General features: G+C 26.5%; 1 protein-coding gene and 3 long non-coding RNA genes across 6 annotated transcripts in view; 2 read left to right on the plus strand and 2 right to left on the minus strand.

Moving 5' to 3' along the window:
* Nucleotides 1-1,341: 1,341 nt before the first annotated feature.
* On the plus strand, nucleotides 1,342-1,857 carry LOC136085006 (uncharacterized). Its single transcript, XR_010640997.1, has 3 exons — nucleotides 1,342-1,400; nucleotides 1,584-1,649; nucleotides 1,771-1,857. It is a non-coding gene; the product is annotated as an uncharacterized LOC136085006 (long non-coding RNA).
* Nucleotides 1,588-4,135, minus strand: LOC136085005 (uncharacterized). Its single transcript, XR_010640996.1, has 3 exons — nucleotides 4,067-4,135; nucleotides 2,579-2,692; nucleotides 1,588-2,489 (listed from the first exon to the last, which is right to left on the minus strand). It is a non-coding gene; the product is annotated as an uncharacterized LOC136085005 (long non-coding RNA).
* Nucleotides 4,136-7,553: 3,418 nt separating this feature from the next.
* On the minus strand, nucleotides 7,554-8,995 carry LOC136085007 (uncharacterized). Of its 2 annotated transcripts, none has more exons than XR_010640998.1 (2): nucleotides 8,907-8,995; nucleotides 7,554-7,888 (listed from the first exon to the last, which is right to left on the minus strand). It is a non-coding gene; the product is annotated as an uncharacterized LOC136085007 (long non-coding RNA). The 2 variants fall into 2 exon arrangements; XR_010640999.1 differs by lacking the exon at nucleotides 8,907-8,995 and adding an exon at nucleotides 8,425-8,893.
* A 117-nt stretch (nucleotides 8,996-9,112) lies between these two features.
* The window catches only part of LOC100206464 (endoribonuclease Dicer), a 47,893-nt gene continuing 40,779 nt past the window's right edge, over nucleotides 9,113-16,226 (plus strand). Inside the window, exon 1 of one of the 2 annotated variants that reach the window (XM_065804662.1) lies at nucleotides 9,113-9,355. Coding sequence is in view for 1 of the 2 variants with exons in the window: in XM_065804661.1 (XP_065660733.1) it covers nucleotides 9,758-9,784 (27 nt within the window). In the remaining variant the exon portion in view is untranslated. Of the gene's footprint in view, nucleotides 9,356-9,481; nucleotides 9,785-16,226 lie in introns of those variants that run through there. The other variant, XM_065804661.1, reaches the window with a different exon arrangement.

Here is a 16,226-nt window from a genome sequence, read left to right on the forward strand (position 1 = left end):
TGTCGACAAAAACCAGTCAAACTGGGATGAGTTTCTAGATATAGTTTTATATCCATTACGAATTGAAAGACAAACGTCTACAAAAGTGTCACCTTTTGAGTTGATGTTTGGTAGTCGTTTACCTGTTTGCAGAAGTGAGTTCAAAGAAGTAAGTATATTTGGATATCATTTTAAACACTTTTATTTACTTTACACTCATAATTTAGTATACCAATACCAGTATGCATTGTTATTTAGGAGGTCGGTATTTTCCCCGCAAATGAAGATGAAGTTAAAGCTGAAATCGAAAAAAATAAAATTCATATTGAAAACTTAACCAATTTGGTCACTAAAGTAATCACTTATACCACTTAACTTTAATTTACTTTTTAAGATACCATCTTTTTTTTTCTTCTAATTACAATAGTTATAAATCTTAGAATATTACAGAAGCTCAAAAGAAACAAAAAAATATTACGATAAAAGAGTTTCAAAAAATATCAAATCTAATAAAGAATGCATTAAAATTGGGGACAAAGTTTTGTTACTTGATATTAGAAGGAGGAGAAGCAAAGGCGCAGCTTTCAAGCCACGGTTTAAAGGACCTTATGAAATAAGCGATATTATAAAATGTGGAAATTACAAACTGAGTAGTAATAAAGTTATTATAAAAGGAACCCACAAAAGAGCCCATGTTAAGAATTTTCTCGAAGGCATTTGTGATAAAGGTATGCGCACAACTTATATACAAGTTTTCCAATAACTACTTTTTTTAACTTTTAAAAAGAAAGCTAGAGTTTCATGAATATTATTGCTAGACAACCAATTTTTTCTAATTTGAAAGACTTTTGTACCCTCTACTTTAGAAACAATTACAACAAAAAATGAAATAGAAATCGAAAAAAAACATTCATTGGTGGAAAGCATAAAGTATAAAACATTCATCAAATAAAATACTGTCGTTGTTTTATTTGATGAATGTATGCTTGAATAATTAATTATTATTACATTTTATTAATAGGTCAGTATCAGGGTTTACAATATCTCCGTATTGTAAACCCTGTAAAAGCCATTATGGGTATATATCCAGATTTAGGTGGCTGCAAGATATATGATTATTCATTACAAGACACTTTAAACGAATGTCTGAGTGACGAAGTTGTTTATATTTATCTAAAACTACTAGTAAACAGTAAAAAAAAAGAATGATTAATGAATTGAATTTTTGTACAAAACAGACAGTATTAATAATTTGTCTTTATTTAAATTAAAAAAATTTTAATTTAAATATAAAACAATAAATTGAATGTCATTCCATTTATTAATGCTGTGAAGAATCGAATCGAAGTATTGTCAGCAGCTGGTTGCTCTCACTGGACGAGTTGCCAATTAATACTGATTTAATACAAAGACGGCATGAGGTATTCACAAACTTTTAGCTAAAAAATAATGTAAATAATTAATGATAGTTATTAATTAAATTATATATATATAAATATATATATATATATATATATATATATATATATATATATATATATTATATATATATATTTATATATATATTTATATATATAATTTAATTAATACAAATTTATTTACAGAAAGAGCTCTTTAAATTAGAAATGTTAATATGCTGCATGGTGGCAAAATTCCATTGGATGCTGGCTGTATGTAAAATAGTTTTTTGAAATAATTAACTTCTTTGAGTTCAAGAAACCTAATTTTCAGTGAGCTTTTTTACAGGGAACCAAAGTTAAAACTTAACATTGAAATTTACTTCTGCTTTAGATAATTAAACCAGATGATAAAACCATTTATTATATAAACCCTATGGGAGAGCCGATTAATTCCATAAAAAAAGAAGAATCCAAATGGAAGTATAATGACTTTTTAATCTAGTGATTGGTATCTCAAAATTTTGTTTTTTTATCTTTTATAATTTTTCTACTATTATACTTCAGTCGTTACTTACAACAGAGATATGGTATTATTGAAAAGTTTAGAATATTAATATCGCCACATGCTAAACAAGCTGACAGTATATCATGTGGAGTATTTTGCCTTAAAGTAACATTATTTAACTAAACGAAAAAATGATATATTTTATATAATATTGTTTTTATTCTTATATTATTATTATCATTATGTGTACAAGTAACCTTGGCATTTACAACATCAACAGTTGAGTTTCAAAATGTGTGTGAATTTTCTCACTTGTGATATATGCAGACCTATTTTAGCTTGCTGAAAATTATATAAATGGAGAAGAATTGGTGACCATCTTTCCAATTGAAGAAGTGAATGCATATAGGAAGAAAGTGGTGCAGCTACTATTAGATGAAGGAGGTTAGTAGGGTTGTTTATAGTGTTAAAAATATTTATATTACTTTCATATAAAATTACATTTAAAAAGAAACAAAAAAAAAAAGATAAAGCTAAATCAATATGTCAAAAATGTTAGCAGGATAGTTTGTGTCGTATTTGCGGAAGTGAAACTGGTCCAAAAACTAGAAAAAATCAAAAAAAAGATAAATGGGTATTAAGAAATATTTCAATTACTTTTAAACATTATTTTCAAATAGAAAAATAATTTAACCTTAAATATTTATTTTTAGATAAAATGTGACTTTTGCATCCCAAATCGATGGTACCATATAGGATGCATTGTTTTTAAAAATAAAACTTCATTTTGTTGTAAACAAATTTATTACTAAAAAGTAAAATTAATGATAAATAATATAACATTTATTACATAATAAATCTTGTAAAAAAATTAACAAATTTAATGGTTGATATTTATAACTTTAATAAATACATTTTATAAAATAATAAATAAATTTATACAATTTATTTAGGTTTTCTGCGAAACACTGCTAGAAGTTTAAAAAGAAAAGAAGAAATATATATATATATATATACACATATATATATACATATATATATATATGTATATATATATATATATATATATATATATATATATATATATATATATATATATATATATATATGTATATATATATATATATATATATATATATATATATATATGTATATATATATATATATATATATATATATATATATATATATATATATATATACACATATATATATACATATATATATATATATATATATATGTATATATATATATATATATATATATATATATATATATATATATATATATATATATATATATATATATATAAATCAACATGCAAATATTTGTAGCACATGAAAATTTTGAAATATATTATTAAACGTATAAACAAACTTTGGTTTAAGTTTAATTTCACAAATTATCAAAAGTCAAAATAAATAAAATATAGTAATTGACTTTAGACATAGAAGTAAATAAAAAACAAATTTGCATTCAATAAAATTGTACAAATTACATTAGAGTTCAAAAATTTAGATATCAGTTAAAAAAAAGAATTTGCTTATAAAATAGTGAGCGAAAGAGATCCCCCTAAGTAACATTTACAATATTGCAAAGTATTAGTATTTGGTATCTAAAGTATCACATCCATCATGTGTAATCTATATATATATCACAATAAGATGCTGAAATTCCTAAGTAAAATATCACATCCCCCTTATTCAGGCTTCTAAAATATTACATCCCCCTATGTAACATTTAAAATACTCAAAGTATTAGTATTTGGTATCTAAAATATCACATCCCCCATGTGTAATCTGTATATATATCACAATAAGAAGCTGAAATTCCTACGTACAATATCACATCCCCCTTATCCAGGCTTCTAAAATATTACATCCCCCTATTTAACATTTAAAATACTGCAAAGTATTAGTATTTGGTATCTAAAATATCACATCCCCCATGTGTAATCTGTATATATATCACAATAAGAAGCTGAAATTCCTACGTAAAATATCACATCCCCCTTATTCAGGCTTCTAAAATATTACATCCCTCTATGTAACATTTAAAATACTGCACAGTATTAGTATTTGGTATCTAAAATATCACATCCCCCATGTGTAATATGTATAATTATTGTCACGCAATACATTAAGATCAAAATTTCATAAGTATGAATTTAAAATATATTACCATTTAATGCTAACTTCATTAATAGTATATTATTTACAAACCGCTTTATGAATCTTGATCGTTGCGTTTTTAATTTTATTGTTTTTGTACTTAAATATTTCGGACGTACTAGATACACTTCTAAGTGCAATAACTTGAAACCGCATTCTCAATTTCGGTTTTTCTATGGGGGATGTGATATTTTAGGCGGATGTGATATTTTATTACATACCACTGATAAGAGGTGAAGTTTTTAGTTGTCTCCACACAAATTTAGTTAGTTGGAAGTGGTTTTCTTTTATGTGCCACCATATCGGCCAGTTATATTTACTGGTGAATTATTTGCAAGATAAAGTGAATTTTTTAATATTTGTGTTTAAAATAATGTTGTTATCAGACATACACTTTAGTAAAATGAATAATAACTCAAAGCCTGTGTAAAAAATGACTTTTATATGTTGTATTTATAAAGCCTGATTTTTGACTTATAATCTATAAGTCAAAAAAATCACAATATAAGTCTGTATAATGTAGAGACTTATATTGTGACCATTATGTATGGCGTTATCTTGATCAATATGTTGTTGTACCTTTTAGGTATTTTGTTTGGCTACTATTTTTTTATGATGTTGTTTTGATTTGATTTGTTACTTAAACAGAAAGCTGCACAGTGTCTTTTTTTTCCCACCTGTTCAACTTCAGTAATATTTTTGTGTCAAAATTATTTATAATTCATTTTACAGGAGGTAGTGTAAAAATATTTTATTTTTGACTACTTTCTTATTTTGCATTGTGGTTGTTTTTATTTTTTAGAACACTTCAAGGACATGATTTAATTAATAACTGGGTGGATTCTTCTTGGTTGTTGCCTAAAAGATTTTTTGAAGGCAGTTCTGCATTATGCGTTTTATTGTAGTATAAAAACATGCCAATAATCCAAAAATTATTCTGCGAAATGTTTTTTGGATCATTTGCATGTAAAATTAAAAATTCAGTCATTAATTGCGAAAAAGATTCTGCTTAAATGAAAAAGGCTTATAAAGTGTGCTTGGCTAATTAGTTTAATAAGTTTCAATTGTGATGATTGACTGGTGAGAAACTTGTTTATTCTTTATGCTTTAACTAAATGATTTGTTATTGTTAATAGTTATGTTATAAATTGCTTGTGACCTAAGTATAGTAAAGTTTTTTCTTTTTCATTTGCATTGCTTAGCATAAATATTTAATTATTTTTTCTACAGATTGGTTGGTAATAGCCTTTATTATCTTATTTGTTTGATGTTCAGTATACTGTTATGTTGCTTTTGAACTAGATAAAGTAGTTTTTAAAACATAAATTACTGCAGGCTGCATGAATCTAATTTTAGTTTATATCTTTGGAAATTTTATATCATTTATTTAGTTTATTGTATTGCTAATTTTTTTATTACTAAAAAAAGAATTTTTTTACAAAAAAAAAGTGTAAAATGCATAACATCCCAGATAATACAATACGTTGAGCTAACATTGGAAATGCTTTTTTTTTTTAACATCTTTATGTCCAACAAGGCTGCAAGCAACTACTATTACAGAAAAGATGAAATTTATAGAGCAAGATAACGAATAACAGAAAAATTAATAGATTGTGAATTATATGAATCAGGAAAACAAGATGATGCAAGTGAAAAAAAAAGTTAAAGGAAAAAAACCAGACAAATAAGACTTTTAGGAACACTTAGGAACGGTCATAGTAAAACAATTAAGCTTGTGTTACTTATTATTGAATGGTAACACAAGAATGAATTTTAGTAGATGGCACAAGAAACGCTAGCTCGCCAGAGCAGTGTCCATTGCAGTATTTATAAAAAATAGAAAGAGAAACAACATTACGGTAATGTTATTATGGTTGGAGGTTGGTTGCAAGAGCAGGTCAAGGTGCAAAAGCAATTCATTTTTGCACCTTGTCTAAAAGAGAAAGGGCATCACTAGAAATTTCGCCCAAGATATGGTGAAAGTGTAACTCCTAAATCCATACAAGGATGGATTTAGGAGTTATAGAGATAAGATATTTATAGATATTAATAGAGATATATGCTTTTAAATTTAAAAACATATAAGTTGACAATATATTCAAAGGCTAAATTTTAGCACAATTGTTATAAGCAAAAGGTCTTCGCACACTACCAATTTGGCATTTATACTTCAAGGGTTGCTTATTGTAAACACTTTTTTTTTTTTTTGTAAAAAGCTAATTTAAAAAAAAGGTTTATAAGTTTAGAAGCTTTAATAAAATATAATAAGTTTTGACACTTCTGTTCTGAACAAGAATAATTTATTAAACATCATATGAATTAAAATATCAACTAGTTTTTTAACCTCTTATTCTTTACATAAAAATTGGCTTAAATGTAGAAATAAACACAGACAAATAATGACAGTGTTTTAGCTCATTCATCTAATTAAAAGACTCATAAAACCATATTACATATTCAAAGCGCATTATTACTGAGTGCAAGGAATCTCAAAATTAAACGCAAAATAAAGCAGATTTACTTAAGAACATTAAAATCTATTAACATTTGCCCAAAAACTACCCTTAAAAAAAACATGGAACTTCAAAAACAAACATCTACAATATTTTTGTAAAAAATCAGCAAAGAACAATATGTAACCCAACCAATCCGCAAATGTATCAATTAGCAAGAAAAAATATTAACTTTAGGACTAAAATAGTCAGTGCATACATTAGTTTAAAAATAATTTAATAAAGAGAACATTATTTCTTATAACAGATCATAAGCATAAGCATAAGTGATCAACTTGATAAATATAAACTCATAAAAGTTTGGCTTAATTTACATAAATAGGAGTATTTGTAGATATTATCTACTAGATATTATCTACTAGATAATAATTTATATTAAAAACTAACCTTCATGTCTTTTTTTAAATGTTTTGTTGATATATTTGCCCTGGCTTTTAGTTTATGAATAGAAATTTAAACATCAATTATTGAGGTTTAACTATCTAATCATTTCTAAAAGCATCAAGGGTAAACAGCCTGACGCACCATACCTAGTCAAAATAAAAGCACATTATTAATTTGCATCTTTTTAATTTTAAGAATAATTTTTATTTAAACAAAGAAACAATCTTTTGCTTGAAATGTAATGTATAAATATAAAAAAGAAATTAAAATATATTAAAGAAATTAAAATATATTAAAATATATTAAGAAATTAAAATATCAATAAGAAATTATGCAAGTCTATTTTTTATCAGATAACTTGTAGTGCAAAAATAATTTTTATAGAAGATTTTATACTATTTTGTCGCACTGTAACTATTACTCTCAGCTAAAATACCAAATAAATAAATAATTCTAAACTATATACAATAAGTTTTTTTTATTTATTTAATCTAATAAACTCTAACTGCAACTATAACTCTCAGCTAGAATACCAAATATATAAATAATTCTAAACGATAACTAATAAATAAAAAATATAAAAATTAAAAAAAAAAAAAATTCAAACGTCAAATAATCTATAACATAACATTGACATAATAACAAAATCACAAAAAATTATCTCAATAATAACATTTTTGTTGTTGTTGTTGCTGAATTATCACGATACTCGATTTCTCGGTTTTCGATTTTAAACTTTTCGCTTTAACGTTCTTCCGCTTCAAAACTTTTCGCTCTTACGTTCTTTCGCTTTTAAAATTTTTGCTCTGACGTCCCACTACCGTTATTATAACGTTCGTTGTTCTGTGTGCTTAACCTATTCGTTGTTTTGATTTTGAGCTTGATCGATGCACTCCATCATAAAACCGTTTAAATTGATACACTACATCGTAAATCTAAAGTTTACATAATGAATATTTCTCATAAAAAAAATATTTCTTAGAAAAATAAAACACTTTAGTCGCGCATTTCATTCTTAAAACAATCACTAAAATAGTTTAAAATTTTTACACAAAAAGAAATAGTTTAAAATTTTTACACAAAAAAAAATAGTTTAAAATTTTTACACAATAAGCACAAAAAAGTATAATATTTTTTGCCCCCTTAACTGTAGCACCTTAACGCCTTTATTTTGATACCAAGTTATAGAAATTTGATGTGAATCGACCAAATTGTAGTAAAAACCTACTTACTAATTTAAATCTCATGAATTTGTTACCTAGGACCTCAAAACTTTTTATAAAATTGACAGATTGAAAGTCATTAAGCAATTAAGATTATGAGCGATTAATTTTTAATCTATTTAAATTCATTTTACTTATTCCACTTTACTTATTTTATTTTACTTATTCCACTTATTCTACCTTAGATAAAAGATCATGTTAAACATGATCAAAACATGATGTTTTTTTTATACTAAGTGTTTACTTACTGTTCTTTTTGTATCCCGATTAATTGGATGGCAGTTGTCTTTACAAAACTTAGCAAAGCTTCTTCTGCTTCTTCATAAGATGAATAAATGGCACCGCAACAGAAGTTAGCCATATACATTAACAAGATTGTTGAAATTTAAAATATTTAATCTTAATAGCTAGATGTGCATTTTTAAAAAATTATAGCATGCTAAGAATTTGAAACTTTTTTACGCATATTAATTGAAAATTGATACTTCAGTACTTCCTGCCGGTAACTAACCCCAGAATTAATTGCCGGCACTGCCGGCAATTACCTTATGCGATTAAATATGTTAACTAAATATGAATAAATTTCGATTAAATATGTTAATTAAATATGAATAAATCAAAGTATAAATATAAATCAAAATATGAATAAATCAAATAAATCAAAATATGAATAAGTCAAATATATCAATGAATAAATCAAATAAATCAAAATATGAATAAATCAAATTACGAGTGCGTTATCTTCACGTTCGTTGTTTTGTGTGCGTAACCTATTCGTTGTTTTAATTTTGAGCTTGATCGATGTACTCCATCGTTAAACCGTTCAAATTGATGCACGACATCGTAAATCTAAAGTTTACATAATAAATATTTCTCAGAAAAAAAAATTTCTTAGAAAAATCAAACACTTTAGTCGCGCATTTCATTCTTAAAACAATCACTAAAATCTTGAATAATTTAGGTGGAGTTAAATTATTAAAAAACCATTAGTCAAATCAGTATTTACTTAATATATATCTCAGATGAGCCTTAATTTATTTCTAATAAGACAAAAAGTTTCTTTAAAAAGATGATTTTTATTATTAGTATTAAATTCATGCTTAAGTAGACTTTTTTCTAAAACTTTAGTTTTTGATATTAAGGAATAATTAAATATATCAGAACAAAAATCAAAACGAGGTTTGTTATTTTTTAAATTTTTGGCAATTTTGTTTAATATGAATTTTAATACAAAATACTTAAATAAAATATGTATACAGTATATTATATCTACATAGAGATATTGATACGAACGATTGTCAGTTTGAATTCAAACAAAAACATTCAATAACATTACGCGCAAATTATTTTAGAAACTGTTAGCTTTTGATTTCATTATTACATTTAATAGCAGTAACTGCTGGTAAAAAAAACATTTTAAAATTAATGCTCTGTTATCAAGTATACACAGATATTGACAACTACGTCGATCTTATGGGAAAATTTTGAAAGGGTCACTCCTTTTAGTTAAATATACTGTAGCCTATTTGTATTGTGCAATATGTAACATGCTAAACAAGCTAAGCTACAACTTGCTCCTTGATGATGGAAACAGTCATTTTAAAACTGGTTTGTTGTTATGTTTATGCTGTAGACTTTAAAATAAGTCTACAGCATAAGCAGTGAAAACCTAAGCTTTAGGATAACATTTATGAAAATTTTAACACAGCAACTAAAATTTGTAATACTAATATACAAGTAATGGCATTACTACTATATTAGTATTACAAATTCGTAATACTAATATACTAGTAATATATATATACTAATATTACAATTAGTTACTATACACAACTTTTAGGATACGCGACAAAGAATACAAAATACTTTTTATTTTTAAATTCATTTTCAAATGTTCTTTTAATCTATAGCTGTACAGAGGCAAAAAAAATTAGTTTTGTAAATTGTTTGTTATACAGTATTTTGAATAGTATAGTACCAATAGTATTAGTAATGTTTAATTTAAAATAATATACAATATTTTAAGAAATATAAAGGATATGCTTTCTAGGGAAAAGTCTAGAGCAGCATGTCTTCTATACTTTGCTAAATATAATGATTCAGTTATTATAATCAATTTTAAAAAATAAGCTTTTAAGGTATTATATTTAATATAGAAAAATATTTTGAGTGGTTAAAATGTATTATTATTTTTTTTTCCTAAAATCGGTTGTCTCTAGCTATCGAAAAAGCTTTTTTAGATCTAAAGCTTTAGATTAATAGAACAGAAGTATTTTGTATATGAATGTATCCTAAAAGTTGTTTATAGTAATTAATTGTAATACCATCAAATATGAAAATAGCTGTGATAGATTTATCTTATATAATGGTCCCGAATTTGATTTCGATTTAAAGCTATTTTATGAAAAACATATATTTTGGAATAGTTTGGAATAATTATTCTGATAAAGTATTTTGCATAGGTTTTCTTTTTAATTTTTTTTTTTTTTTAAATTATAATTCTGTTTAAAATATTAACTTAAATAAAAACAGTATAATACTTATTCTAATTAGGTATTTTGCATAGGTTTTCTTTTGAATTTTTTTTTTAATAATTAAGTTGCTTTTCATGAATGTTTTGATAGTATAAAATGTAAACAAAAAAAATGATCTAAATAGTATTTGAATATCCTTTGCAAACCAACCAAGGCAGATGTTTTTCAATTTTATCTATATATCAGAAAAGATTTGTCTAGTAAATTTGTTTAATTATTTAATATAATACATACTTTAATTGTTATATCTGTTTATACCAATCAATGCCCAAAACAATGTTCTTAAACTTTATCATTAATAGTAAATAATGTAAGAGACTTTTTAGATATTTAAATGGATGTCAGCCACAAACAGTTTTTCTCACAAGTCTTTTAAGATAGTATTTGATATATATAGGTATGCTTATGCCACCAGTAAATATTTTATTGAGTACAATTTTTTTACATAAACAAAAAAAAGCAAACAGCTAAAACTATAATTGCTACATGAAAGATAACTTCTTTAAGCTTAGACACAATCAGATCACTTTGTTGTTTATAATTAGTTGTTTAAAATCATTGTGGTCAAAACCAACCAATATAAAAAACTATCAAGAACATTACTAATGTTTCACGCAAAATGTCTACACATATAAAAAAAGACATGAAATGCTAATATGCAAAGTTTAAGAAAACTAAATCTAACCCCTGAAAAAAAAAGACTTTTAATAAATAATTTTTTTTACTGCAAATAAAAAGTTATACAAAATTGGGGTAAAATGTATTCTATCATAATATCAACATCGCTAAATGCATATATTTACTTAATACATCTCCCGAGTCAGTTGAGGTATGTACTAAAGCCTTAAAATCAGTATGGTATATATATATATATATATATATATATATATATATATATATATATATATATATACATATATATAATATATATATATATATATATATATATATATATATATATATATATATATTTATATATATAAATTTGGAATCATAAAGTTATTCAAGATTTTCTTCAAAAAATTCTTTATAATCAAATAAAGCTAATTTCATAAACGTATTTATTTTATACAATACTTTATAAAGTAAATGACCCACACTGCACAATATAGTTAAAAAAAAGTTGAGTATCTTTGATTATAAGTGAGAATAGGACAAATGAAAAGTACATTTATGATTACAATAAGGATTGACATTTTAAAAAATTCAAGTATTGTGGTTTCTGCAAAATGTAAATCTATCATAAACTATTTTGTGATGACAAGGATTACTATACTGCACTAAGTTATAAATTAAGGTCTTAAATAATAAATAGATACCCTAAATTTTTTATGTGTTAAAAATAAAAAAAACAAAAAAAATCTTCTTCTTATTCTGTAACTTCAGGGGTTCCTCAAGGTTCTATCCTTGGCCCTATACTCTTTTTAATTTACATAATCGATAATCCAGATATTCTCACATCGAAGGTGGCATTGTTTGCTGATGATACTACCATTTATTCTTGTCGTGATAAGAAACTAACACCCTCTGATTGCTTGGAGGGAACATTTGAGCTTGAAAAGGATCTCACTTCTGCTACAGCATGGGGCTCATAATGGCTGGTGAACTTTAATTCAGATAAAACTCAATTTTTTTCAGCCAATTGTAATCGCAATAATTTAGATCTTCCTATATTTATAAACGGTGATGTACTCGATGAATCACCTACTCTTCATTTTCTAGGAATCACTCTTACTTCCAATCTTTCTTGGAAACCATATATCAAATCAGTTGCAAAATTAGCATCTGCTAAGGTTGCATCTCTTTATCGAGCTCATCACTTTCTTACTTTGGATTTTATTCTCTATCTCTATAAATCTCAAATCCGGCCTTGTATGGAATACTGTTGCCATATCTGGGGCGGTTCTTCTGGTGATGCCTTTTCTCTTTTAGACTAGGTGAAAAAAACGCATTGTAAACATAGTTGGATCTGCTCTTGCAGCCAACCTCCAACCATTATCACATCGTCGTAATGTTGCTTCTCTTTCTCTTTTCTACAAACACTATAATGGGCACTGCTCTAACGAGCTAGCGTCTCTTTTGCCATCTACTAAATTTCATTCTCGTGTTACTCATCTTTTTTTAACTAATTGTCATCCTTTATCTGTGACTGTTCCTAAGTGTTCCAAAAATGCTTATTCGTCTAGTTTTTATTTCTCGAACATCAGCTCTTTGGAAATCGCTTCCTTCATCTTGCTTTCCTGATTCATATAATTTGCAATCCTTTTAGTCGTCTGTCAATTGTTATCTTGCTCTACAATCTTCATCTTTTCTCTTTCAGTAACTTCCAACTTTAATTAGGGCTGCCTGCAGCCTTGTCGGAAGTGAAGATGATTAAAAAGAAAAATATATATATATATATATATATATACATATGTATTTATATATATGAATCAAAAGACGATCTCATAGCTATACTGTCGCGTTGTTCATAATTTTTGTTACTAAATAAAAATTGTTTTTTAGTGTCGACAAATAAGAATATTTAATATAGTTTTTTTTTTTTATTAATTTTAAAATTAGGATTGTTTTTATTTTATATATATATATATATATATATATATATATATATATATATATATATATATATACATATATATATATATATATGTATATATATGAATATATATATATGAATATATATATATATATATATATACATATATATATATATATATATGTATATATATGAATATATATATATATATGAATATATATATATATATATATATGAATATATATATATATATATATATATATATATATATATATATATATATATATATATATATATATATATATGAATATATATATATACATACAGTATTTGACAAAATATTTGCAACCAACATCAAACAATGCTAAAAAGTGTTCCTAATTTTACATGTCTTAAAAACGAAACAAACTATACTACCACAGCAAACAGTTCAGGAGTGTGGAGTCATAGCATGCCATGACATGAGCAATCAGCTGACAGGTGATAGCACACAGGCAGAATTTCATTGACAAGTGCCATTTTGCAGCGGACAAAACAAATGCAGCTTTTTTGGTTTGTTTCATTTTCTTAAGTCTGGTCCGTGTCAGCGTCATGGAAGTTTTTTAATAATTAAAGGAAGTATCCAGAAGTTTCCAGAAGTTTCCAGAAGCATGCAGAAGCTTTCAGAAGTTTCCAGAGGTAGCATCTGGAAGCATCCAGTAGCATCCAGAAGTATCCAGAAACATTCAGAAGCATTTAGACACATCCAGATGCTTTCAGAATCATCGAATAGAAGCATCTAGAATCTTCCAGAACAGGTTCACACAGGTTCATTTTACTACATAAGAGACATGTAAATCGACATTAGGGTGGAGTGAATTTTAGTTTTTTTTACAATTCGTTTAGCCTGGGTGTGCAAAAGTTGTCTATTCATTTCAGAAATACGCTGGAAAAATATCAATGCTCTAGGAAATTATCTTGAGGTGCCTCAAGACCTTTAAAATTTTAATGGGTCCCTAATATTATGTAAAAAAAATTTTTTCAAAAGTATGTCATGTTGGGTCTCAAAAGAAGCAAAATTTTATAAATATTTCATAAATAACAATTATTTTATAAAAAAATTATTAAGATTTTTTTGAAATTATAATTCAAAAAAATAAACTTCTTGTCATTTTTAGTTTAAAAGGTCATTTTTTTTGCAATAAACTATAAAATAACAATTTTTTTTTTTACATTTTTTTACAACATGACATACTTTTGAAAAACTTTTTTTTACATAATATTAGGGACCCATTAAAATTTTAAAGGTCTTGAGGCACCTCAAGATAATTTCCTAGAGCATTGATATTTTTCCAGAGTATTTCTGAAATGAGTAGACAACTTATGCACACCCAGGCTAAACGAATTGTAAAAAAAACTAAAATTCACTCCACCCTAATCGACATGTAATTCAGTCAGTATATGGAAGTCAATCAGTCAGTATTATCAAGACAGCTTATCGAAGTGAGTTTTATCAAAGTGTTTTATCGAAGAACATCAACACAAGAAGTGAAATACAACAAGTGTTTCATTACATTAATACAGTCCACATCCAACCAAGACGTTGTGTTCCACAGAGCATTATTGTATCATCACAAGGTAAATGTAACACGGTAAGGCTTGAGAAGCATGATTATTTATTTTTATTATTTTTATGACTTCAAGTGCAAAAATGGCTCCCGACAGTCTTAGATTGGAACTAAGAAAGAAAATTATTGGCGATTACGTAAGTGGAATGTCACAAAAAAGTATTTGTGATAAAAATCGCGTGAAAAAATGGACCGTATCAAGACTATGTTCCAAATATCGTTCTACGGGGAAGTTGGCAGCAGATAACAAATGTGGAAGACCACGTTCCACCACTTCTAGAGAGGATTCTATGATCGTCAGATCCGTCAAGAAGGATCCCTGGATATCATCAGTCGAGATACAAAAGCAATTAGAGTTGCTTGTATCGGACCAAACAATCAGACGACGTGCTGTTGAAGCCGGATTGTTTTCTCAACGCCCTTGAAAGAAACCGCTGATTTCACTAAAAAACCAGAAGAAAAGACTCCTGTTTGCTACATCTCATATTGGTTGGAACGTGCAGAAATGGAGAACTGTCCTGTTCAGTAATGAATTGAAGTTCAAAATCATTGGGAGCGATGGCATTTGCCGTGTACGTTGACCGGCCGGAAAACGCCTCGACTTACGTTACTGCGATAAGACCGTGAAGTATGGTGGAGGCAATGTATTGGTCTGGGGATGTTTTTTTGCAATCGGTCTAGGTCCAATACATCGAAACAATGGAATAATGGACCGTTTCATGTATAAAAATATCCTGAAAGATGTTATGTTTCCTCATGCTGAATGGAATATGCCAATAAAATGGGTTTTTCAGCAAGACAACGATCCGAAACACACTGCAAAAGTAGTCAAGCAGTGGTTTCAAGACAACCACCTATCAGTGATGGATTGGCTGCCTCAATCTCCGGATCTCAACCCTATTGAGAACCTGTGGGAGATTGTCAACTGCAGAATTAATCGTGAAGGTGTTCGTAATAAGGATCAACTGTTTGAACAAATCCAAAAGGCCTGGGCAGCGATTCCACAAAGTTTCATTGATCACCTGATCGAATATATGCCTCGAAGATGCAAGGCTGTGATCGATAACAAAGGATTCTCCACAAAATATTGATAGCGAAATACAGCTTGGTCAACATTTTGTCGAGTTGCACTTGTTTTGTCCAGAAGGAAATCAACTTTTTTTAATACTCTTGATTAATTTGTTAGATTTTGTGTACAAATAATGAACTTTGTGATAAATAAAACTTGAAGAACTTTATCTCTAAACAGTTGAATAGTTATTTCTCTAAATTGAAAAAATGCAGCACTTTTATATAAAGAAACTAAATTAGCATTATTTGGTTGCACTCGTTTTGTCCGATACTGCATATAAATATATATATATATATTTATA

Source organism: Hydra vulgaris, chromosome 09, assembly GCF_038396675.1.
Source record: "Hydra vulgaris chromosome 09, alternate assembly HydraT2T_AEP".
In the NCBI taxonomy this organism is placed as follows: domain Eukaryota; kingdom Metazoa; phylum Cnidaria; class Hydrozoa; order Anthoathecata; family Hydridae; genus Hydra; species Hydra vulgaris.